The 25,963-nt window shown below is 38.0% G+C and overlaps 2 protein-coding genes across 7 annotated transcripts in view; both read left to right on the top strand.

Moving 5' to 3' along the window:
* Positions 1 to 18,374, top strand: part of LOC129762972 (ras-related protein Rab-27A) — a 111,535-nt gene extending 93,161 nt beyond the window's left edge. For all 6 annotated transcript variants that reach the window (XM_055761650.1, XM_055761640.1, XM_055761631.1 and 3 more), the window contains exons 3-4: positions 17,304 to 17,489; positions 17,559 to 18,374. In XM_055761650.1, the coding sequence (XP_055617625.1) occupies positions 17,337 to 17,489; positions 17,559 to 18,077 (672 nt within the window). In that variant the 5' untranslated portion in view covers positions 17,304 to 17,336 and the 3' untranslated portion in view covers positions 18,078 to 18,374. The remainder of the gene's footprint in view (positions 1 to 17,303; positions 17,490 to 17,558) is intronic.
* Positions 18,375 to 18,580: 206 nt separating this feature from the next.
* The window catches only part of LOC129762951 (uncharacterized), a 29,660-nt gene continuing 22,277 nt past the window's right edge, over positions 18,581 to 25,963 (top strand). The window contains exon 1 of the mRNA XM_055761588.1: positions 18,581 to 18,776. Coding sequence (XP_055617563.1) covers positions 18,690 to 18,776 — 87 coding nt within the window. The 5' untranslated portion in view covers positions 18,581 to 18,689. The remainder of the gene's footprint in view (positions 18,777 to 25,963) is intronic.

Here is a 25,963-nt window from a genome sequence, read left to right as displayed (position 1 = left end):
CGATACGAATAACGGCAAAAACGAACTGAAAAAACCACACGACGATATCCAAGTTGGATTACCACTGGTGGGGTCCAATCTTAGATCGAAGCGCAGCAAAAGCAAAGTGAACTGGATTACTCAACAGTCCGATGCCGAATGAAAGTTTGCCTCAGCGAGATCCAGGGTTGCCAATAATGATTTTCAAAAAACTGGAAGATCGTTCTTTAAAAAACTGGAAGAGAACTGGATCCTGTAAAACCGTTTTATTTTAAAATGATTGCCTTTAAAATGATTTTTTACCCATTCCAATTATTGAGAAATATAATCTCCTTTGAAGCTTCGTGTCGTTCATAAAATGGCGAAATAAACAATTAATTAATCATATAAATCGAGGAGATCAAATTGATGTTTCCACTACTCGAACATTACTGTAAAACAATATGTGAGAATTTTTCTTTCTAGAAAATACGGTTTCATTTGGGTAAAACCTGAAAAATCTCGTATTTTTTGCTTCATGTCCATCATGTCCTTAATAACATGTCATGTCCAGATTAATTGAGGTGCATTGGGACATGGAATTTAACTCCAATCCTATTCTTTTTCTACTAACGCGAATTTTGATTTCTGTAGTGTTCTGTTTGACCATATTTGTTGCTATCTTTTTCTCACTCACGAAGAACGTAGGATAAGAAAAATCAATTTTCGGTTCGACGTTCTTGCGTGGTTTGTTTCAGCTCCCATTTGTTAACATTTGAATACGGACATTGAAAATTGTAACGAATGGAAACTCAAACAGACGTCTCCGTGCACTAATTTATGCAGTGATCTATGTATCAAAATTCTGGAACATTTTTCCATCGGGTCCCATAATATTATTTCAATACTATAAAGAGCACATTCAATACCAAAGCAACACTGCTCAAGTGTTACTGTGGTATTGAAATTATCAATTATTGGTATTGAAAAGCTATTTCTCTTCAATTTTGATATTATTCTTTAGTATTTTACTTTTATATCAGACTTGTCCAAACTAAATTTGGGTATCAAGATCAAAATGAGGTATCCTTAAGGATTTCCTCCCGCTCGAGACTATGCTTTTGGAAAAATATCCATAGTATACATTCTTGCTAAATAAACACTATAGTGCGGTGTTTTATGCAAAGCCTGCATTTTTTTTCGAAATATGCATCAAATAGGAGAGTTTAGATCATGCGTAATATTACCTATTTAGAACTAAAAATTAAAAACTAATATCCCATTGATGCAAACGGAGAACCACCAAGTAATCTTGGGTTTTATGTTCATATCAATCAAAGTCAATGGAACTCATTGACACTAAGGTCTTCTTAATTCAAAATGATTTGGAGGGCCTTTAACATTTGATGATTATACAAACTCAAAGTCAGCATAGCACACGGACTCTATGAACTTATTTGGGTAAGACTAAGAACATTGCTAGTTGAAATGGTAGTTCAATAAGTCTCAACTAGGAGGATCTAGAAATTCGGAAGTGTAAGCAAGAAAAACATAACACTGAGTTGAGTGTGAAATAAAAGACAGATCAATCCAAGGTAAACGCAAATTGGATCGAACGAAGAATAAATGTTAAAAAAAACTAAATTGTGTCAGGGATATGAAGGGTGAGTGAGGGATATTGTTTATACATTTCGAAATTATTTTACATAAAATGGGTAAAACTGAAGCACACATATAAAAAACTGGATAAAACTGGATAATATTTGAAAAAACTGGAAGATTTTAGGGTTTAACTGTTTGACTGGATCGAGTGAAAAAAACTGGAAAAATCCAGTTTAAACTGGAACATTGGCAACGCTAGCGAGATCCACTGTTTATACTCTAGGCAAATATTCCCCTTCATCGTTCTTCTTTTCCTTCGTTCACGGAGACTTTAAATCCTACGATTTCCCCTTCGCTGCTCGTCGATAAGTTGCTCGTTATTGACAGCTCTGTTCGGGAAAGCACACAAATGGACAGAACAAATGGAAACGCTTAAAGTTTTCATGTATTTTAACCATTAACAAACCAGGAGATTCTAATGTATAGCATATTAAAAAAAACTTAGGGAATTTCCGATTCGTTTACTATGTAAATCACCAAAATCCGTTCGCGGCTAAAATAGTTATTAACGTTAACTTTATTTCATAAAAACGTGACCTGTTTTCTGATTTGGCACCCTTAATGAAAGATGTAGTTCTACGTCAAAAAAGTATTAGTTAGTTATCGCAACCTCACTGAACGACGTCTTACGTCAAAAAAACAGAAACAAGTGAACGTAAGCCACTTCCAACTTCGGAGAACAAGCTCTACAAGGAGTCCCGCTTAAGGTCGCAATTATTTTTTCTCAACGTAATAGTGCGTTGATAAGTTAATAAGCCCATTATCTCGAGCCTTAGAAGATGAGGGCAGTTCATGCGATAGTGCCGCCGGGCACTATCATTCACCGTCACGTTCGGAACACAGACAGGACACCAATTGTCGGCCCCAAAAGATTGCTTCATCTAGCCATCTTCCGGCAGCTCGTCTTTGCCGGGAAGCAAGGAAGGGTTAATTAATAAATTGAACGGATATCCGGACGCTAGAAAAAAAAGGGTCAACAAAAGGCGGGTGCCAGCCAATCGTCGGAAGGCAACAGATTGTATCCATTTCTGGCACTTTGTCTATTAATTAAAGACAACGTTGATAGAGAGAGATTTTTGTGTACTTTTCATTCTTCTCAGAAGATGTTTTGAAAGCGCCCTTCATCATGAAAGTGATGGCGAGAGCATGGAAGCAAACATAATGTTCGCTTGCATTCCCGCCGGGTGGTAAATCCCCGTCCGAGAAGGAGGGAATCGATAGAGGATATGCGTGGTGCTTTCAATGGCTTTTGCTGGTTCTCGCAGTTATAGCAGCCACGCGTAAACACGCCGGAACGAGGGGGTAGGATCGCGCTCTAAACAAGGGGCATAACTTTCTGTCGATTTGTTCGGAGAATTGTAATTTGATTCAATTTTCCGTTCATTCCAGGAGTTTTCCGCGAGTTATGTTTTTGTTTGAGCGCGCTGAAATTTCAATTATAAATTACATTGATAATTAAGTTGTGTACAATGAAATTATGGCATTCTGTCATTATCATTGTATCTTTTGTCGCTGTAAAAAAAAATGGGTGGGTTATTCTATGATTTAACCGCAAGGTTGACGTGGGACTATCTTAGTGTAATAATCATTTGTTTGTACCCAGCAAACATTAAGTCGTATGAATAGCTTTAATTGGAGGCGATATACATACAACCAAGACACATTTGGATGATATGTGATGCATATAACTAGCATATACACGCAAAAGTGGAGGCGATATACGTATATGCCACATTTCGTACGCATATAAAGCCGTATATAACGATATACGATGCTTTTCGGACTGATATGCGATTTGATCCGACAATGTTACCACTCAATTCATCGAATACATGGAAAATCGTGTTTTTTGCATTTTTTGCGATTTTAGATATATATGATCGATATTTTGATTGATATTTTATGCGATTGTGATTTGATACGAATTTATATGTAACTTATCATGTGCAAAGTTATACGATTTAATGTTTGCTGGGTATTGATTAAATTTTTGATTGAATGAAACAATTCCCGAATTCAATTGAATTCAATATATTTGCTTTGTGAGTAAAAAGATTGCAAAATTCCATATAAGGTCAATTCATGCATTGTGATAGATTATGTTCTTCGTTACAAGTAAATTTAATGACAGTCCTTTTACGTTTGGTATGATGCCTAGGACAAAACAAGTGGACGGAAGAATATTCAAACGATTTTTTTATTTAATGTTTCCTTCTGAAGTTTGCATCTCTCAAGTGTACGAATTTCTCGAACTGCAAATTTGCTTGATTTGATGAACTTCAGGCACTCAGTTTCGATTTTGACATGTACGTCGAACGCATATTGTTTAATAAACAGGCGTCATCGCAGCAATTGGTTATCAACATCTTGCCTGATCATCAAATGGTATGCGTAGGAATTCAGTGAGCAGAAGATATGAAGGCATATCCTTTAATGCAATCTTGAATAACCGATCCAAAGCGTGGTGTTCGTACCCGCTTTTGTAATCCGTGTTAGGAAAACACTTTTCGGAGTGCAAAAAAAAAACATGCGAGTGCAGAAGTATCCCCGGAAGACCGTTTTAAGTACACATATTCTAGTTTGCACAAAGGTAAGCGAGTACAAAAGTACTCGCAGTTTGCATTTATTTGATGAGCCGATTTCACATTTCTGTCGGAACAAAAATGTCCCCGACTTGCATGAATTTGCAATGCCAATTTCCTCAGACACCTTGGTTCAAATGTCTGTGTTGGGGAAACACATTTCAGTCGGAACAAAAATACCCCCAACTTCCATGTATTTGCAATGCCAATTTCCCTAAGCCCCATGTATTTGAAGTCTGTGTTAGGGAAACACATTTCAGTCGGAACAAAAATACCCACGATTTCCATGTATTTCCAATGCCGATCTCTCCAACGCTGCTTGGTTTTGAAGTCTGTGTTAGGGAACACATTTCGGTGAGAACAAAAGTCCCCATACTTTCATGTATTTGCAATGCCGATTTTCCCAAAGTTGCTTGGTTTTGATGGCTGTGTTAGGGAAACCGTAGATTGGGCCAATCAAAATCAGGCAGCTAGGGCGTTTAGATAACGCTTAACATTTTAAAGTTATTCAATTGTTTATCTAATGAAAAATTACATTTTATTAATTGCGATAGAAGCGTAGAAATATTCCCTATGAATTGATGCAAACATCTTTCCGATCCAGTAAGAAATGTTCGAGTGATAAGCAATCGGAATCTTTCATTTTTTCCTGCATGTTCTGTGTTTAGGTTTTCATTTTACCCCCCATATACTCCGGTTAGACGTAGTCCCACGTCAAAAAGTTTGTCGGATGCGAACGAAATTTGAGCGCTAAGTGGATAATAATTGAAACTCTGCTTGCTTCAAACAGTTTATTACTGTTTACGCCCGGTTATTATCCTGTTCCTGTTGCTTGTACTCTCTCCCAGGTTAATATTTCCCACTGCTAGCACTCTTCCATCTCGAGCAAGCATCTCGAGTAGATGCAATAAATAATCATAACTGCCTCCGCCATAAATATGACGATGGAAAAAGGAAGCAGAAATAGCTGCTTAATGAAATAATGAAATCACAAACCCCAACCCCAGGAGTAAACGCAAGAATGATGGTGGCGAACCCATTATTGTCGGAAGCACAGGCGGGACTTGCACAGTTTATTTTATATTGAACTCATTCCTGGGTCCAGTTTACAAAACCCCGCATGGTTCCGATCACTCCCGTTGAACCCTGTGTCGATTGCATTAATGTCAATTTTTAGCATGGATGTTGGTGGAGGTGTTTGTGGTCAGCACAGATCTAATTTTGGATTGAGTTGCATGAACTTGTTTACCGTGTGGGAGTTTTCGTAACAAACCGTTTCGAGAGAAATAAATTCGCTTCCTGGGACCTGCCATAGGTCACCCGCCGGCGGAAATGAAACCTATACTAACTGCACGCGAAAAAAAAAAAGAACGACAATACCGTGTATCCGAGCTGACTGTAAACGACCTCAGAAAAGGGACTGTTCGCAGAAAAAAAGGCCTGCATGGACAGCGAAAAGCTTGTTACTATGGGAATTAATTCCGTAGAATCTTTCCTTTGATCTTAGCTGAAGCCTACCTTTTTGCTGTCAGCACCAGCCTTTAATTGTCCGCATGCGTACATTATCATGAGCTTGGGCTTATATGGGAGGGCTCCGATTTATGGAATGAGCGCAATGGCAGCTACTTCGAATCGGATTGCGGCGTATCGTACTACGGAAATACCGGCGGCTGCAACCGATTACGTAAGAGACCGAAACGCACTGCCCAACAAAAGAGCGAAACATAACACGTATGATATAGACTTGTATTTTGCAGTTGACAACATACCGAGTTTGCAATTACAGGATGAATGAAAATTTTTTATCAATTCTGTCATTTTGTTCTGAATATTGTCATGACAGTGTTTTGTACTTACCGACAATTACCACTACCACTTTTTGGACGTTGGACTACGTCTTTCATTAAGGATGCAAAATCAGAAAACAGGTGACGTTTTCATGAAATAAAATTCACGTTAATAACTGATTCAGCTGCGAACGGATTCTTGCGATTTGCATTCCAATCGATTCGGAAATTCTCTAAGATTTGTTTGATATGTTATGCATTACAATCCCGTAGTCTCTAAATAGTTGAAATTGATGAAAATTGGAACCATTCCCATTTTCATTTATTTTATTTATTCATTTTCGTCAAACAAATATAGACTACATACTTATATATTAAGATTACTATTTTTTTTAAGTTAAATATTATTCCTACGGTACATGTTTCTTTTTAGCTGTTTTTTTGACGTAGGACTACGTCTTTCAGGGTGCCAATTCAGAAAACAGGTCACGTTTTTATGAAATAAAGTTAACGTTAATAACTATTTTTGCCACGAACGAATTTTAGCGATTTACATACTAAACGAATCGAAAATTCCCTAAGATTTGTTTAATATGCTATACATTAGAATCCCCTGGTTTGTGATTGGTTAAAATTCACGAAAACTTTAAGCGTTTCCATTTTCTCATACATTTGTTCTGTCCATTTGTGTGCTTTCCCGAACAGAGCTGTCTATAACGAGCAACTTATCGACGACCAACGAATGGGAAATCGTAGGATTAAAGTCTCCGTGAACAAAGAAAAAGTAGAAGAATGAAGGGGAATCCTGGCCTCGAGTATAAACAGTGGATCTCGCTGAGGCAAACTTTCATTCGGCATCGGACTGTTGGGCAAGCCAGTTCACCTTGCTTTCGCTGCGCTTCGATCTAAGATTGGACCCCCCCCCAGTGGGAATCCAACTTGGATATCGTCGTTTCGTTTTTCTGTTCTTTCTTTCGCGTTATTCGTATCGTGTGTTTTTCTTTCCGCGTCATAAATTTGACGCCCTGTGATGAGCAAGAAGAAGAGGAAGGCAGGCGCGAGCCCTGCAAAAAACGAACGCATTGCCAGGAGCAAAAAAATTTCGAGGCAAGCGTCATCTAATGATGCACGCGATGTTGGTGCAGTGAAAAGCGCTCGCACTGAACCGAACCTTCGCGAGTGTGACACCGCATCGAACAACAGCGAAGTAGGCGACATTGTTTGTTTTCCGTCATCATTAGGGCTTCGTTGGTGCCTTTGAGAATGCATCAATGCATTACATTAACGTTATGGCGAAGCAGGTGGTAAGGTTGTGCGCCAAAAAAATATTTGGGGAAAAACAAGCATCTTGAATGTCTTACTGAAATGTTAAGAGTTATTTTGGGTTCGCGTGCAAGTCGCAAATCTGCCTTCAACTAGGATTTCATTTGCGCTAATATTGATCATAATGAAGCAATGCTACTGTTTTCCAGGTTGTTGATATTAACAAAAGAGTTTATTTCGCTTGTTTAGACACCAAGAAAGTAAACGTCGTTCTGGAATTTTGTATGTGATTAGGTTTCGCTTACCAGTAGCAAAACTTCCTCCACTAAGGGTGACAGCTGTGCTTCTCTCGAGCATGAGAAAGTAATGCCACCTTTATTCGAGGCCAGAAATATTAACAGAAGCGTTTCTTGTGAGAATAGCGCAAAATTATGAGAAGTGTTTATATTCCTAGTAGTTTCAAGCCACCAATGTAATGGCTTTAAATGCATGCTATGGCGAACGCTTGTTTGGCGCTTGGTTTACGTTGTACGAACGATGCCTAGTGGTGCGATTACACTGAGGCAATACTAAATAACATATAGCATGATTTTTGATACTTGCAAGTGTTGTCATTGTTGTTGTTTCCATGCGGAGATATATTGATGTAGTTATAAGATGTGGAAAAATGGTGCATGTATATAATCGACTGTAGCCGAGTCTATGTTTATTGCGAAAAAGGTCACCGGAATAGCGTTCGAGGGAAATTTTCAATGCATTGACATGAAATGAATTGCGACATACGATGAGCTAGTGTATTGTTTTGCGAGGGCAAGAATAAATCATCAATCAATTATCGTCAACTAATTCTAAAATGAAAAAAACCATTTCATAGATTATTCTACTAAGCAGTTGTTTCTAAAATTTCACAGAATAATATTCGAAGGAATAAACAAGCGACTTATATAAAATAACAGCGTAATTCTACGTCAACAATGTGGTTGTATCTTGGACACAACCTCCTATAATTTTTATTCATTGTTGTGTCAATTAATTCGCAGTGCTGATTGTATATACGCATCATGCGATTGATAGGAGTGTTGTTTGCATAATTTGTTATGGATGTTTTGGTTAGAAACAAATTGCGTGTTCTTAGTTGACACCCAGGTACATAGAAATTTATTTTTTCTAGTAATTTAGCTGATTGTACTCGTTGCGAAATTAGATCATTAACAAAAGAAAGCATTGCAAAATTACGGTGTTCCTTTAGTGCTTGGATGTTTATGAGCATGCAGCGTGTTTCATATGAAGGAAGTGGAAATGAGGTCCAGTTCAACATACGGAGTGCAAATAAGAGAAACTGTTTCTGGACCGACTCAATGCGTTCTTCATGTACGACCATATACGGTTTCTAAACGATGTTACAGTATTCTAGAATGGGCCTTACGTATGTGATATACAAAAGCTTGATTGTGCCCTGGAAGTAATGTGAGAAGCGTTTGACAAAGCTTAACACACTATTTGCCTTATTGATTACAGAGTTGTAGTGTTCTATAAATGTGAGTTTACAGTCCAGGACGACGCCTAGATCTCTAACTATTTCACATTTCTCTACATTTTGATTTCCAAGACGTATTACAATATTTGGTACATGATTTTTTCCGCTAAATGTAATGGAGTTGCATTTTTTTTACATTCAGTTTTAGTAGATTTTTATTACACCAAGTATGTAATACATGTATTTCGTTTTGGAATGCTTCGATGTCGTTTTCATTACCAATTTCCGCGGAAAGCTTCATGTCGTCTGCATACACAAGTACATTTATACGCTTGAGAACGAAGGAGATGTCATTAACGCACAGAATGGAAAGAAGAGGACCGAGATGAGAGCCTTGTGGGACTCCCGAAGTGACTTTCACTGGATTTGAGAGAGAATTTTGAAAATGAACAATTTGTTCACGATTTGTTAGATAAGAATTCAGCCAGTTTAAGAGTCCTTGTTCCATTCCAATTGTCTGCAATTTGAAGAGTAGCAATGGAATGTCGATGCGGTCAAATGCTTTACTGAAGTCAGTGTAAAGAGCTTCTACGTGTTTGACATTTTCCATTGCATTCAAAATAAAAGTCAAAAATGTCAACAGATTAGTTGCAGTTGAGCGACCTTTGTTCTCTCCGTTTGTGTACTTCCCTAACAGAGCTGTCAATAACGGGCAACTTATGCAGCCGGGAAAATAGCAATGAGAATATTTGCGACGTAGACTCCTTCCTGGCACAGTCAGCACACTGTCGCTAGCGTATTAATGTTGCACATCCTTTGAGGAAAATGTTCATTTCCCGTTTGGTGTTCATGGAAGCAACATCGTTGCCGACGACAGTCGACTGGGAATGAATTGTGTTTGTCATTCTGTTCATTTTGTGTAATCTTCGTTCTCAGCAATTCCAAATGAAATCGTCCTAAAAATGCAAATTTTAAAAGCTTGTATTTTTGATTCCAATGAAAGTGTGTATTCCGTTTGGGTTGGAGGAAATATGAATTTTTCACAGCAATTGGGGATTTTTTGACTCAAGCGTAACTTTTCAAAAGGGCGTATCGATTTTAGTAAAACAAATCTTTGATAATTTATATCTCAAAAACTATGTGTCGTACCGAAATAGTGTCTTAGAAAGAGTTATAGAGTATTGATGGTTGAATATGAAAAAAATGTACACTGAGAAAAAAATAGTACTCTATTTTTTTTAAATTTAAATTGCAACATCCAAAATACATATTTTTAATTTTTTTTTTAATTTTTTCATACAAAATAGAAGTCATGCAGAAATTTTAAAAAATGGGCCCAAGATGGTAAAACTATTTTTGACAAACTTTGTGGAACATCGAATTTTTAGGAATTTTCGAAACTTCGAATTTTTGTATGTTAACAATCATTTTAGCCACAAATTATGAATCTTGAAGAGATTTAAATAAAAAAAAAATGAGTGGGTTATATCTATGATATAACCGCAAGGTTCACGTGGAAATACCTTAGCTTAGCAATCATTCGTTTGTATTGATTAAATTCTTGATTGAATGAAACAGTTTCCAAATTCAATTGAGTTCAATATATTTGCTCTGTGAGTGAAAAAAATGAACAAATGCCGTGTAAAGTCAATTCATTTATTGTGATTGATTGTTCTTCGTTACAAGTAAATTTAATGACGGACCTTTTACGTTTGGTATGATGACTAGAACAAAATATATGTACGGAAGAATTATCAAACGTTTGATGAACCAGCCTAAGGCTGAAAATCTTTCCAATAAAGACAAAAAAAAATTATCAAACGATTATTTTATTTTACATTTCCCTCTGAAGTTTACATCCCAAAAGTGTACATACTTCTCGAATCTCGAATTTGCTTGAAACTGGGAAGTTCATTCGCTTCTAGTGGCTGCACGATTTTCCCAGGTTCCTAAGTTTAGAAGATCATGTTAGGACAGACATATTCCACTCTGCACAAAGGCAAGCGAGGACAAAAGTACTCGCAGTTTGCATTTATTTGCAGAGCCGATTTCCCCAGAAACCTCGGTTTTGAAGTCTGTGTTAGGGAAACACATTTCAATCGGAACAAAAATACCCCCGATTTGTATGAATTCGCAATGCCGATTTCCCCACGCTCCATGGATTTGAAGTCTGTGTTAGGGAAACACATTCCAGTCGGAACAAAAATACCCCCGACTTGCATGAATTTGAAATACCGATATCTCCAGGCACCTTGGTTTAGAAATCTTTATTAGGGAACACATTCCGGTGGGAACAAAAGCTCCCCCTACTTTCGTGTGTTCTTTTTCTTCTTTTTGGCTTTAAGAGAGTTTCAACTTTTCAGTTCACTCGCCTCTAGGCTCTTTCGTGTGTTTGCAATGCCGATTTCACTGCTTGGTTTTAAAGTCTGTGTTAGGGAACATTTTTCGATGAGAACAAAAGTCCCCCTACTTTCATGTATTTGCAATGCCGATTTCCCCAAGGCTGCTTGGTTTTGATGGCTGTGTTAGGGAAACCGTAAATCGGGCCAATCAAAACGATGCAGTTAGGGCGTTTAGATAACGCCTAATATTTTACAGTTATTCAATTGTTTATCTAATGAAAAACAACATTTTGTTAGTTGCGATAGATGCGTAGAAATATTCCCTATCAAGTGATGCAAACATCTCTCCTATCCAGTACGAAATGTTCGAGCTATAAGCATTCGAAATCTTTCATTTTTTCCTGCATGTTCTGTGTTTAGGTTTTCATTTTACCCTCCATATATTCCGGTTAGACGTAGTCCCACGTCAAAAGGTTATTATCAATCTCATTCTAAATGTAGCCATTCTCGAAATATAGTCTTATAATAGTCTTTTTTATAGTAAATAATCCCTTTTAATATGTTTGCCGTGTTATACCGTCATGTTCATGAAATTTTACGAATTTGCTTATAATTTCCAATAACTATTCCAAATACATCATCATGGTTCATTTTTTGACTCAGGCGTAACTTTTGAAAAGAGCGTATCGATTTTAGTAAGAGAAATCTTTGATAATTTATATCTCAAAAAATATCGTCGTACCGAAATAGTGTGTTAGAAAGAGTTATAGAGTATTGTTGGTAATTTACATACACTGAGAAGAAAAATAAGTACTCTTTTTTTTATTTACAAAATAAAATTTTAATTTGCGATATCAAAAAATATGTATTTTTTTAATTTTTTTTTAAATTTTTTCATATAAAATAGAAGTCATGTAAAAAATTTAAAAAATGGGCCCAAGATGGTAAGATGATTTTTGACGAACTTTGTGGAACATCAAATTTTTAGGAATTGTTGAAACTTCGAATTTTTGTATGTTAGCAGTCATTTTTAATCACAAATTATGAATCCTGATGTTATTTAAAACAAAAAAAGTTATTATCAATCTTCTTCTAAATGTAGCCATTCTCGAGATATTTAAAAAAATATTTGTAATTTATTGTCTTTTTAATAGTAAATAGGCCTTTTAAATATGTTTATCGTGTTATACAATCATGTTCATTAGATTTTATGAATTCGCTTATAATTTCCAACAACTTTTCCAAATACATCGTTATGGTAAATACATATGTTTAGAAGTTACGTTACGAAACATTCGAAGACATGTGGGTTAATACAAAACATAGCGAAACTAAAAAATCTTTTTTATCTTAATACAAACTTCAATCAATCAAAATTGATTAATACAAACTTCAATCAATCAAAAAAATTGTTGAAAATTATAAGCAAATTCAAAAAATTTCATGAACATGACGGTATAACACAACAAACATATTAAAAGTGATTATTTACTATAAAAAAGACAATAAATTAGAAATATTTTTTCAAATATTTCGAGAATGGCTACATTTAGAAGGAGATTGATAATAACCTTTTTTGTTTTAAATCACATCAGGATTCCGTGGGGCTATCTGTTACATGCTGATTTTAGATATGTTTGAAGAATTAAATTGTTAAACTCTTCGCTAATGATTTGGTGGCCCTGAAAAGGACCGTTTTGTCTGGTTGTTAGGTATTGTTTGTTCATTCCACCAGTGTCCATAACCGAGTGATAATGGTAGAAGGATTAGTGATTAGTCATTGGATGGTGCGTATCACGATAGAAGATTCCAAAGTTGAATGAAATATGATGAAAGCCGCCTCCTGTCGCCCTGGACGAGATGGCTCCCGTGTTATGTATGGATGAAGTAAAGAAAAAAAATCATCAATGTTATCAATATAAATAAAAATGTAAGGCAAAATCTGTTGGTAAGCGGAAAACCCGAAGAAGGGATGGTCCGATTTTAGCCTTCTTTATTTTGTTGTATTCGTCTCTTCCCCTAGATCTTTATAGTGGAGAGAAAAATCGGAAAATTTTCGGAAAACTTTGAAGGAAGGTCGGAAAATGTGTGGCTGTTATACAAATAAAACACAATTTTTTGAATTACTCGAGAATTATTCAAGCAAATAAAACCAAATTGGACATATGGAAACTTAAGGAAGCTTAAGTGTAATAAATGTTTCTATGCTGGTCAGATACCCCTCCCCCTCTCTTAGGGTGAGCTTCCCTGCAAATGAAGCACAAATTTCTGCATTACTCAAGAATTAATCAAGCAAATGAACCAAATAAGGCATATGGAGGTTTAAGGGTGCAATAAATAATTCTATGGTGGTTAAACACTCCACCCCCCTCTCTAAAGGGGGGGGGGGGGTGGAATGCCATACAAATGAAACACAAATTTCTGCATTATTCGAGAACTAATCAAACAAATGAAATGAAATTTGGCATGTGGAGGTTTTAGGGTGCAATAAATGAATCTATGGTGGTTAGATACTCCTCCGGGACGGGGCTGGTTCTGCCATACAAATGAAACACAAGCAAATAAAACCAAATTTGGCATGTAACGTAACGGAGAAACATGTTATTTGCAAGTGGTTAAAAATCTTGAACGACAATTGTGTCTGAAAATAATCTGATATCATAATGTCGAGTTTTGGCAGAAGTACTAGGAATTTTATAGTAAAAGGTAATTTTAAAGGGAAGATTAGAAGATCAATCAATGAACAATTCTGCGATTGGACCCATGAACAGCGCTTAGTAAGAAAACGTGGATGTGATAACGAAAAATAAATTTTGAGCGGGACGAAGTTTGCCGGGTCTGCTAGTATAAAATAATTATCATTATCGAGCACAATTATCAAGTTTTCTCACTTGAAAAAACCTAATACGATATGTAAAGCATATGGGAAATCACTTTTTCGGATATTCCTCCAATTTTCTAGTTTTGCTCGTCGCATGAACTTTCCTTGAGGGAAAAAATCGTTTCATATTTCAAGTCATTTTAACACAACAGCTACCATATACAATTTTACACTTACAGTACAGGTCATTGATATGTAATTTCACCAACATAAAAGTTCCAAATTTAAATTTTGTTCATATTATATCAAACATAAGTTCTATTCAGTTTATTGAAACATTCTTCAATCAATCCATCGAAAGATTCTTATTGGAACGAAAATAAAACAAAAAGTTCATCGCTCCCAACTTATTCGCCAGCACGTATGCAATCAGCAATGTCCACGCTAGTTACAATGAGCACTATCCATTTGTGCGCGTCGTTGGTTAAACTATCGACCACGAAGGTATTTGCTGATTTCCCCAGGATTTGAAATCTCTAATTATAGAATAATATAGGAAATAAATTTAGCATTTATTAATCTTATAATCCTTACAAAAAGGGTACTTAAACACTACCCAGCAAACATTAAATCGTATAACTTTGCACATGATAAGTTACATATAATTTCGTATCAAATCACAATCGCATAAAATGTAAAAACACGATTTTCCATGTCATCGATGGAGTGAGTGGTAACGTTGTCGTATTAAATCGCATATCAGTCCAAAAAGCATCGCATATCGTTATATACGGCTTTATATGCGTACAAAATATGGCATATACGTATATCGCCTCCACTTTCGTGTGTATATGCTAGTTATCTGCATAATATATCATACAGATGTGTCTTGGTTGTATGTATATCGCCTCCGATTATAGCTATTCATACGACTTAATGTTTGCTGGGTAGTGTCTAAATCATGACTGAGGTATCGTTCCTGCTTTCTGGTGCTGCCCAGTTGTTCTTTTACCTAGGCTCCGTTCTACCTGGTTCTGATGGTTCGTTGGTAGTGGTGACATAAGCAATGATGGTGGCTTAGTGATGACGTGGCTTGGTGATAGCGCGGCCTGTTGATAGCGTGACAAGATAGTGATGTCGATACTTGTTGGCTGAGCGTAATCATACGGGTCTGGTGCGTAACTCTCTGTTAGGGAATACATGTCGGTGGGAACAAAAGCTCCCCCTACTTTCATGTGTTTACAATGCTGATTTCCCCAGGCAGCTTGGTTCTGATGTCACTGTTAGGGAACAGACTTCGGTGGGAACAAAAGTTCCTTCTACTTTGATGTATTATGATCGGCATTGAACGATTTCTCCGTATTTTCATTTTCGACCAATCAGAACGAAGTATTTCCGTTTGGAGATTTTTCGATTGTTTGATAGTTAGTTTCATATGATATATTATTTTATCCATCGTGATGAATTGTTATGGAGTGCTCAGATCGATTGCTGAAAAAATCTCGTAAATCTATCAGGAAATAGCTGACCAATAATTGTAAGTACATGAGCCGCCGCATGTGTCGTCAATTTGTACCCAATTTGTTCCCGAAAGACGTAATCCTACATCAAAAAGTAACATTTCGCTATCCAAGGAATGAAATCGTGGCCTCAATAAGACATAAAAATATTTATGCAATCATTTTAGAGAGAGATTTCAATTGATTCGTCACAGCCCAGAAAAACATGACTATATTAAGTACAATTCTATTCCTTCGTCTGAGTTGTGATTCGTTATTTGGCTTTGATGTTGCTCTCTTCTGTCTAGCGTTTCATCGTGCAGTTGAAGTTACTCCACGTTGATCAAGAAACCTTCCGGATGCGGCAATGGAAAGTGTGCAATGTTTAGACAACTTCCAACAGTAAGAACACCGTATGAATCGAAACAAAAACGAAAAGCTATGTAGGGTAACATGGGGTGAGTTGGACATACGGGGTGATTTGGACCACCCCATTATCTCAAAAAGTACAGCTCAACTTTGATTTTTTATAATGTCATCTTCTTTCATTAATGAACCGTATGTAACTAACGTAAAAAAATTTTGGTAAAATTCGACAGGTGAAGGAAATGGTAGCTTGAACACAACAAGCACTTTGATTGTCAAAAAATGTGAGTTTTCCGATCGTGCTTTTAAGATTTTTCCCGCTGATTAAACAAACTTTTCGTGTATTGTGCAGTAAGGTTCTGTTCGCCTACAGAAGAGGAACAATTTGATGCAGCGAAAGTGTAGGTTTGATAACAATAAATGAAATTAATTGCATTTTAATTTTTGCATGCTGTGTGGGGTGTCATGGACACGTTTTGGTGGGGTGAATTGGTCCTACAGATTTGAGGTTTTTCTTTGGTCTAATTGATTTCAGATGTCGCTGAATTACAAAAAGAGGATGGGCAGACAACGTTGGAAGAAGGAGGAGTTTGAAAGAGCAACGCAGGCCATCAAGAACGGATTTTTTTGACCAAGCATCGAAAGTGTTTGAAAATGCTCGAACAACAGTGAAAAAATCCATGCCGAATTCGAGATGGTCTCAATCCAATTTTCCTGGTCTGGAATATGGCCAAGACACCTGTTATCGATCCCAGAACACTGTTACTAATTGTAATATTATTCCAAAATACTTTACATAAACATAAGTATGTTTTTTCGATGAAACACACACTGGACCAAATCACCCCACAGATGGTCCAAATCACCCCGCCACAAATTTTAATGTCCAAAAATCATCTCTTTTATTTTATGATATATTTGGTAGATTAAAGCTTGATATAATGATTAAAAATTATTGATTGAGAGAAAACAAGTGTAGCTTAGTATACAATGTGACATTTTTTATTTAGACCGTATTGGTTTGGAAATATTAGACGATTTGCTTAGGTGGTCCAAATTCCCCCCTTTTCCCCTAAATGTCATCAGCACGCAATGTTTGCCTGGCACAAACAATGAATAATGTCTGGACAATGCAATATTTCTCACGTTTTCGTTCTCATTCGATTGCCCCCCATCGGCATCGGCTAAATATATTGAATTCCACTGTTACTCTGCGAGGATTCCATATTTGCTGCGCTCATACTGTGCACGTGCCGTGCATGCAAACAAACTCCGACAGTCGGGATACTCTATAACAGGATAAAGATCTTTTAATTTCCTCCCACTTCTTCACACATTCACGTGTCAGCGGAGTCCATTTGGCCCCGTCCTGAGCAGCCTAGAAGGTGGGGGTGAAACCCATTCGCAATCTTCATTAACGGTTTGACATGAACAGTGTTTCGGCCGGAAGCGAGGGAATGTTCTTCCTCCATCTCCTCTCTCCTGTTGAACGCAAGCCTTATTACTAACCACAACTTTGCTTTTCTTGTATTTCTTTTCTCCAAAGGAGCACTGTCATCGTGCGGGAGTAGGTAGCAACATGGCATCGATAGATTACGATTACCTAATCAAATTTCTGGCCGTCGGCGATTCGGGCGTCGGCAAGACGAGCTTCCTCTACCAGTACACCGATGGAGTGTTCAACACCAAGTTCATCTCGACGGTTGGCATCGATTTCCGCGAGAAGCGAGTGGTGAGTTCGTTGTCTGAGGACCCTCATGCGAAGCTCCATCGATCTATAGGGGTACGATCTCTCTTGCAGCTGTACACATCGAGTGGCATCAACCACCGGGTACATCTGCAGCTGTGGGACACGGCCGGCCAGGAACGCTTCCGCAGCCTAACGACGGCCTTCTACCGGGACTCGATGGGTTTCATTCTGATATTCGACATCACCAGCGAGCAGAGCTTCCTGGACGTGCAGGACTGGATGGAGCAGCTGAAGCAGCACGCGTACTGCGAGGACCCGGACATAGTGCTGTGCGGGAACAAAGCGGACCTGGACCACAAGCGAGTGATCAGCGAAACGAGGGCCAAAAGCCTGGCCGACAAGTACCACATCGAGTACATCGAGACGAGTGCGTTCACGGGTCACAACGTGAAGGCGGCCATCGAGCTGCTGCTGGACAAGGTGATGAAGCGCATCGAGACGATTGTGGCGAGCTCGAGTCTCCAGGCCCGGAGGGGCATGCCGAAGCTGTTCGTCGACACGAAGAATGCACCGATCAGGCTGAACGCCGCCGAGGAGGACGAGGTGCGCTCGGCGGGGTGTAAGTGTTGAAACGCGCGGGGGGACTTTTTGTATTTTTGTTTGGATTTTGAGCCCGAATCAGCGAACCATTTTGAAGCGAACATTTTTATACCAGTTGATAGCCGGAGCGAGTTGGTACTTGTTACGAGCGAATTTGTCGATCTGTTTGGACCACAAGTTGCGACCCACCAAACTTGTGCATTTAAGGTTAGAATTTTATCATCCAATTGCGAACATTTGTCGTACAAATGAATTGTGAATAAGACAATATTTATTGAATCAGAGCAGTATTGAATGTTGACATAAAAGTTGATGTATTGAAATGTTGGTGAGAAAGTAAAAACGAATTCTGTCAGATTTTTGTGCAGACCGTGTTTGTGTGTGCATTCCTATTAGATGATGACGCCCTTGGAACCGTCCAACTGAATCCACGCATTCCAATTCTGAGTGTCAGCGCAGTCTTATCTGGATAGCGAGCGAAACAGACGGCAAAACTCCCAATAGATAAGAATCCGGCAGCGACAATTCATCCACATTTGTTCTCCAGCGAAACGAAATCAGCGGGTAAGCGATGTACCAAATTAGTGCACAGATAGAAGCTTAGCGTTCCGGACACAATTTAAACGTTTAGCAAACATCGAAATGTTTAGTTCGATGACGACGAAGATAAAGTTTAACAAAACGTCATGCTATTTCTGCAACGAATGGTTCGAAAACGGTGAAATTGAGGTGAGTTTATCAGTAGAACCGATTTGTGTGTACGCAAAATGGGTCGAAAATTTGCGCCCTTATCGCAAGCGTAGCATGCGTTGAATTTGGTTGGGCGTCATAATGGTGCCGTCATAGCCAACTGAGTTGGGGTAACGAAAGGTGTAAGCACTCAATTACAACATCATCTACGAGTTGGGCTAACGTTGACCGAACTTTTCAGTGCTTAGAGTAATGTAACCGAAACCCACTGAATTTCTGTTGTTTTATTATTCTTTGATGTGATGATGAGTTTATTATTAACCCTTTGCGGTCGTTTGTCTGCTCTCAGCCACCAGATCAATCAATCATACTAATCTATACTATATTCAACACTTTTTCTGAACGAATCCTTATGTCCTGTGAACCTTTCCACAAGTTGATATAGAGCTTCTATGAATGATAGATAACGGTATTCAGTATAAACAAAAGATTTTTAGCGTGGAAAGATAAGAGGATAGTCCCGATACTGAGTTCCCAACAAACAGTAAATCGTATAACCAGCGTATATAGCAGCATCTATCATAAATTTTGGGTGCTATACGATAATTTGTTGAATAATTTTCCACAGCATGTAACATGATTCCTCGCAGTACTACATTGATTTAAATTATACGAATTAATTATACAGTTCACGAACTGCATCTCCAGAAAACATTAAATCGTAAAAAATGCCATAATTGGAGCCGATATACATACATCTAAGACACATTTGGATGATATATTATGCGTATAACTGGCTTATACATGCAAAAACGAAGACGATATGCGTATATGCCACACCACCACTGCAAATAACGATATACGATGCTTTTTACGCTGATATGCAATTTTTTCCGACAATGTTACGACTTAATCCATCGAGGACATGGAAAATAGTGTTTTTGTATCTTATACGATTTAAGATATATATGACCCATATTTCGATTGGTATTTCATGCGATTGTGATTTAATCACGAGCTCATATGTGACTTATCATGTACTAAGTTATACGATTCAAGGTTTGCTGGGTCTGTATGATATACATATATGATGTCGATTAGACTGAGTTTACGATAATGTTTGTCAGAAAACCGATGCTTGTTATACCCAATTACGACACGACTAATCTGTCATGTAAAATAGGATCGTGTTTTCCGCATTTTATGCGATTGTAGATATACACGACGTATCCTAGTGCACCCGTGGCCGAGTGGTTAGCGTCTCACATTATCATGCCGGGTGTTCGGGTTCGATTCCCGTTCTGGCCGGGAGATTTTTCGTCGAAGAAATTTCCTTCGACTTGCACTGTGGTCACGCGTATTCTAGAGCTTGCCCCTCGGAATACATTCAAGGCGTGTTATTTGGCTTAAGAAATCTCAACTAAGTATTAATAAATGACACTAGTTAATGCTTACGTTGGGACGGCAAAAGTTCCACAGGGAACGTTAACGCCATTCAAGAGATACTTTGATCAACATCATATACGATTGTGATTCGATACCACTTTATATATGACTTAGAATATGCCAAATCGTACTTAATTATATCTAATGTTTGCTGGGTAGCTACGATACATCGAATACAACAACTAAAGTAAAAAGCATTAAACGAGGCGCACCGTCTATATCAGCAAAAACTATGGATGGGTTATACCTATGATATAACCGCAAGGTTGACGTAGGACTGCCGTTGGCTTAGTAATCAATTGGGTTTCTTCAATTAGCAATTATCCCACCTCGGACGTTCCTCATTGGGTACAATATCGCCGCTGCGCAGAGCTATCTGCTGTGTGTATTGATTAAATTATCAATAAAACTAGTGAATGAAGGAAACTATTTACGAATTCAATTGTAAACAAATCCCAACTTAAGTCAATTCATGCATTATGGTAGTAGTTATCGTGCCATACAAATGAAGCATAAATTTCTGCGTAACTCAAGAACTATTCAAGCAAATGGAGCCAAATTTGGCATATGAAGGTTCAATAAATGTTTCTATGGTGGTTTGACACTCCTCCTCCCTCTCTGAAGGGGGCTGAATAACTCGAGAACTAATCAAGCAAATGGAATCAAACTTGGCATATTGAAGTTTTAGCGATCGATAAACGATTATTTCGATGTTCGACACTCTTACTCGTCTCTAGGATTGGGAGGTGGGGGGGTTCTATGTTTTTAAAGGCGAAAGGCTCATTATTGAGTGACGACGTGTAAATTTAAGTGAAATTGTATGGCCCTGGTGGCGACAGTAACCGCTGCGGAATCATTTTTCACAATTTTCAAATTCTTACACAGGTCTCAGCACTGAAAAATACTTCCCCACATCCGGTTTCAAATGCGCTGCAATTTGATGCCACTATTAACCTGGAAACAATGCTTGAATTTAAGAAAATTTAATTGTTGGTCGAATGAAAGTCACCAATGATTCATACATTTATCAGTCATCCAGGCAGATGATACTTTCCAAATAGTCTTCCACAAAGACGAGTGTTTACTTCAGGTTTTCAAATTGTCCTTTTTGAAGACTAGCTGGAAAAATCATCACCAATAAATACGAACATATTCCAGAATTCACAAAAGCTCTCTTCCAGCGAAAAAAAACTATAAGTGAGTTATATCTGTGATATAACCGCAAGATTGACGTAAGACTATCATTGGTTTAGTGATCATTTTTTGGGAACAGCATTTGAATCAATTCTCAATGAATGGATGAATGAATATTTAGAAAATTTTCTTTTTGTAAATGGGTGAGCGAATAAGTATATGTGTGGATTATCACTTATACAGAGAAAACAAAAGTGGGTGGTTTATATCTAGGATATAACCGCAAGGTTGACGTGGGACTACCGTTGGCTTAGTAATCATTTGTTTGTATTTGAATAAATTATTGATTGAATGAAACAATTTTCGGATTCAATTGAATACCACATATTTGCCTTGCAAGTGTTTGACCAAATACCATGTAAAATCAATTCATCTATTGTATTAGATTATGTCCTTCGTTACAAGTAAATTTGATGACCGCTCTTTTACGTTTGGTTTCCTTCAGAAATTATCGCATCTCTTATTCTCGAACCGCTAACGAACTTTCATGTATTTGCAATGCCGATTTCCTCCAGGCTCCTTGGTTTTGAAGTCTGTGTTGGGGAAACCGTAAATCAGACCAATTAAAACGTGGCTGTTAGGGCGTTTAGATAAGGCTTGACATTTCACTATTATTTAATTGCTTATCTCATGAAAAAAACTTTGGATGGGTTATACCTATGATATAACCGCAAGGTCGACGTAGGACTGTCGTTGGCTTAGTAATTATTTGTGTTTTTTCAATTAGCAATAATGGCACTTCGAATGTTCCTCATTGGGTACGATATCGCTATTGATTAAACTAGTGAATGAATGAAACAATTTACGAATTCAATTGCAAACAAATCCCAATTTAGGTCAATTCATTCAATATGGCAGTGGTTATCGCAGCAAATAGTTATCAACATTTTGCCTAATCATCAAACGGTATGCGTAGAAGTTCAGTGAGCTGGCGACATGAAGGGACATGCAGTCTTGAATAACCGAGCCGAAGCATTGCATTTGTTCCCGCTTTTGTAGACCATGTTAGCAAAACGCATTCCGGAGTGTAAAAATACATGGGGGTATAAAAAGTACTGGAATGCCGATCTTCCCAACTTATTGGTTTCGGAAACATTCCGATTTGCAAAAACGCAAACGAGTACAAAAGTACCCGCTGCTTGTATCTATTTTGCAATGCCGATTTTCTATGGCTCCATGGTTTTGAAGTCTGTATTAGGAAAACATTCCGATTTGCAAAAGTGCAAACGGGTACGAAAGTATCCGCTGCTTGCATCTACTTTGCAATGCCAGTTTCCCCTGGGTCTATGGTTCTAAAGTCTGTGTTAGGGAAACATTCCGATTTGCAGAAACGCAAACGAGTACAAAAGTATCAGCAGCTTGCATCTATTTTACAATGCCGATTCCCCCATTCTCCATGGTTCTGAAGTCTGTGTTAGGTAAACATTCCGATTTGTAAAAGCGCGAACGAGTACGAAAGTACCTGCTGCTTCTATCTATTTTGCAATGCCGATTTCCCCTGGCTCCATGGTTTTGAAGTCTGTGTTAGGGAAACATCCATTCATTCCTGCGATGGTACCTCAATCGCTGTTCAATTATAACTGAGTGGATTTCCGAGCGGCGCTCGCTTATATACCGATTGCTGATTTCAATGGCCTGTTTTGAAGGCAATTTTAAGGCTATTGAAACAAGTTTTTGGACCAAAAAGTAACAAGTATATAACGCGTAGACATTTTATCTTTCGAATGAAGTGTTTATCATACCATTTCGTTCAGTTGTTTAGGAGCTATTTACGCTCAAAATCTCGGTCTCCGGCGTAACGCTTTCGTTTTCGAAACTTTGATTTTACTCCCCGGTATAGAAATGAAAGACGTAGTCCTACGTCAAAAACATTTTATTCATTGTGATAGATGCGTAGAAATGTTTTCTATCAAATGATGCAAAACATCCTTCCGATCTATTAAGAAATGTTCGAGTTATAAGCATTCGAAGCACTTGATCGAAGACATTGCACAAAAAAGTGTTTGATCGCAATATTGTATTATTAATGGAAAATAACATAAGTTCTTTCACTCTGAGTTTTTGAAGCCTCCAACAACTAAGTAATAAGCTCTCGAATTTGAATAATTTTCGTGATGCGATAGATTTTCCATTGTTTCTATTTTGTACCCCCAATAAGCTCCCGAAAGACGTAATCTCAAAACAGTTTGATTTTTAAGTCCCATTAACACCAATACTTCACTATAAGAGGAATGTATTTTACTGGTATGGAAGAATAATCTTCAGCTTTCCTGTTATTTGCACAAGTAACAAGAAGTAACAAGCATATAACGCGTAGACAGTTTATCTTCCGAATGAAGTAGTATCAAACTATTTCGTTCAGCCAGCAAAGTGGTAAGTTCTGGTGGACCTGAAAAGATCCGACCCGGTGCTTTTGTAGAAGCAGTTGATTTATGTTTCATTATTGTTCTCGCGAGAAGAATACACGATGGCCCCAGACGATTATATATTTGTCCCTCACCATCGTCATCTATTTGATAACGTATAGATTCAATAATTCTTACGTGTGATTCAATCATACATGAAAATCTCCAACTAACGGTTTGAAAACCAACGTGGTACGCTTTATTTAATATTTCTCTTCTGATTTGCTTTTGGTCGACAGTGCAAGCCCTTCACTATGTTTGCTTCGTGCATATTCTGAGGCGATTTTTTTTGCTAATGCCTTCACTACAAGCCGATGACAAGAATGACAAACATCAATCTTGACTGAATTTATATCCCAAAAATCTGTAAATATACCTATCAGATTTTTGGGATTTCAATAGTTTACTTTCAAAGCAAGTTTTTGGGTCAGTAAGTAACAATCATTACTCATACACCTTTTATCTTTCGAATACATTCGAAATTTCTACTTCGTTTTACCGACAAAGAGGTATTAATGATCAAACCTTGCAGCCCTACCGTAACGCTCTCATTTTCGAAACTTTAATCTTACACTCCAGTACAGATACACAAGGGGATGTGGTGCAAAAATACAGAAGTACTGTCCGCTAGACGGCATGGAATCGACGCGGTGTCTCCACCGAACAAAATTGCACCACTGTGTGCGATATCTATCGTCCATTCTTCTTTGTATCGAATGAATCCGCTGTGTGCGACATCATTTTGACGTAGGATTACGTCTTTCGGGAACATATTGGGGTACAAATTGAAAAATGAAAATCGATCGCATCGTGAAAAATGTCCAATTTCAAACGCTTGTTACTCATTCATTTCATGATGGATTGATGAGATTTTTGCATCAAACGATTACGGCACTCCATAACAATTTTTCACATTGAATAAAATAGTATGTATCATACAACTAACTATCGAACAATTGAAAAAATTCAACCCCTATCCAAACAGAGATACCCAGTCCTGATTGGTCGAAATTGACGTCATTTCTTTTTCGCGCCCGATTCGTTCTCTCACCGGCAAGCTGCATGGCAATCGAGTAGGAGGCGCCTACATCACACATACCAAATGATATAAAAGCAAGGAGCATTCGTGGATCTCATTCATTCTTACAACGGACGTGGAACGGACAACAACAAGTGGAGAGCAGCAACAGTGAAAGCGGCTAATATATAGGCGAGCATAGAAGTTGAGCGGTCAAAATGCGAGCTGTGTCTCACATCGAGCTTCTATGGCAGCATAAGTAGCGGCAAACAGTAGCAACGGTTGTTGAAACCGGTCTACTAATAGTGGCAGCAGCAAGCATCACGAGCGGATCGTTTCAGGCACGCTTTCTTCGTCAGAAGTGCGAGAACGTTTCTTGGCATCGTGAAAGTGCAGCATCGAATCTGAGCGGCCAACAATTGAGCTGTGTCTCACATAAGTGGCAGTAGCAGCAGCAGCAGCGGTAAACATCAAGGCTGAACCTCAACAATCGAGCTGTGTCTCGCATCGGTTCACTACTGTTGGCGACAACAAACATCATGAGTAGAGAGTTTCAGGCATGCTCTCTTTCTCTACTGCTGCTGCTGCTACTCAGTCAGATTTCTCATTCTCATTCATTGGACGCTCAGATCGATAAACATATGTATTTCTAGTGTGCATTGCTGGTACTTCTGCTCACATCAACCAATACAATTGGATGCGGTTATGGAGGTAAAGGAGACAAAGGACCCGGTTAAGGAATAGTGTATCGCAAGGTTCCACATGGCAACATCCAGTGTATCAAACCCGCTATCCGTTGTTTAGCTCACCGTGATGGTGTCAACGAAACCCTTGCAAACCGTCGCACAGAAGCCGAAGATGCCAAAGCCAAGGAAAGCAGCAGCGACTCCGAAAAAACTACCGCTGCCAAAAAGTTAACAACTACTACATCCGACAGAAACCTCATTACATTAGCACGCAACCCATTTAACCATTCCAGTTCTTCTCAGGACTTTCGATATTGCTTTGAAACGAAAGAGTTTAATTTATTGTTTTCCACTTATCATAAAAATGATATAAAACTACGATCAAAAATACTGTTTACTTTTACATTTTCTTTGATCATGTGCAACTAACAGGAAACTTATCACGTCAGAAACATACTTTCCATCAACCAACCTGAC

Source organism: Toxorhynchites rutilus, chromosome 1 (genome assembly GCF_029784135.1).
Source record: "Toxorhynchites rutilus septentrionalis strain SRP chromosome 1, ASM2978413v1, whole genome shotgun sequence".
Taxonomy (NCBI): Eukaryota; Metazoa; Arthropoda; class Insecta; order Diptera; family Culicidae; genus Toxorhynchites; species Toxorhynchites rutilus.
The sequence above is the reverse complement of the archived record's forward strand: the minus strand, read 5'-3'. Positions and strand labels throughout refer to the sequence as shown.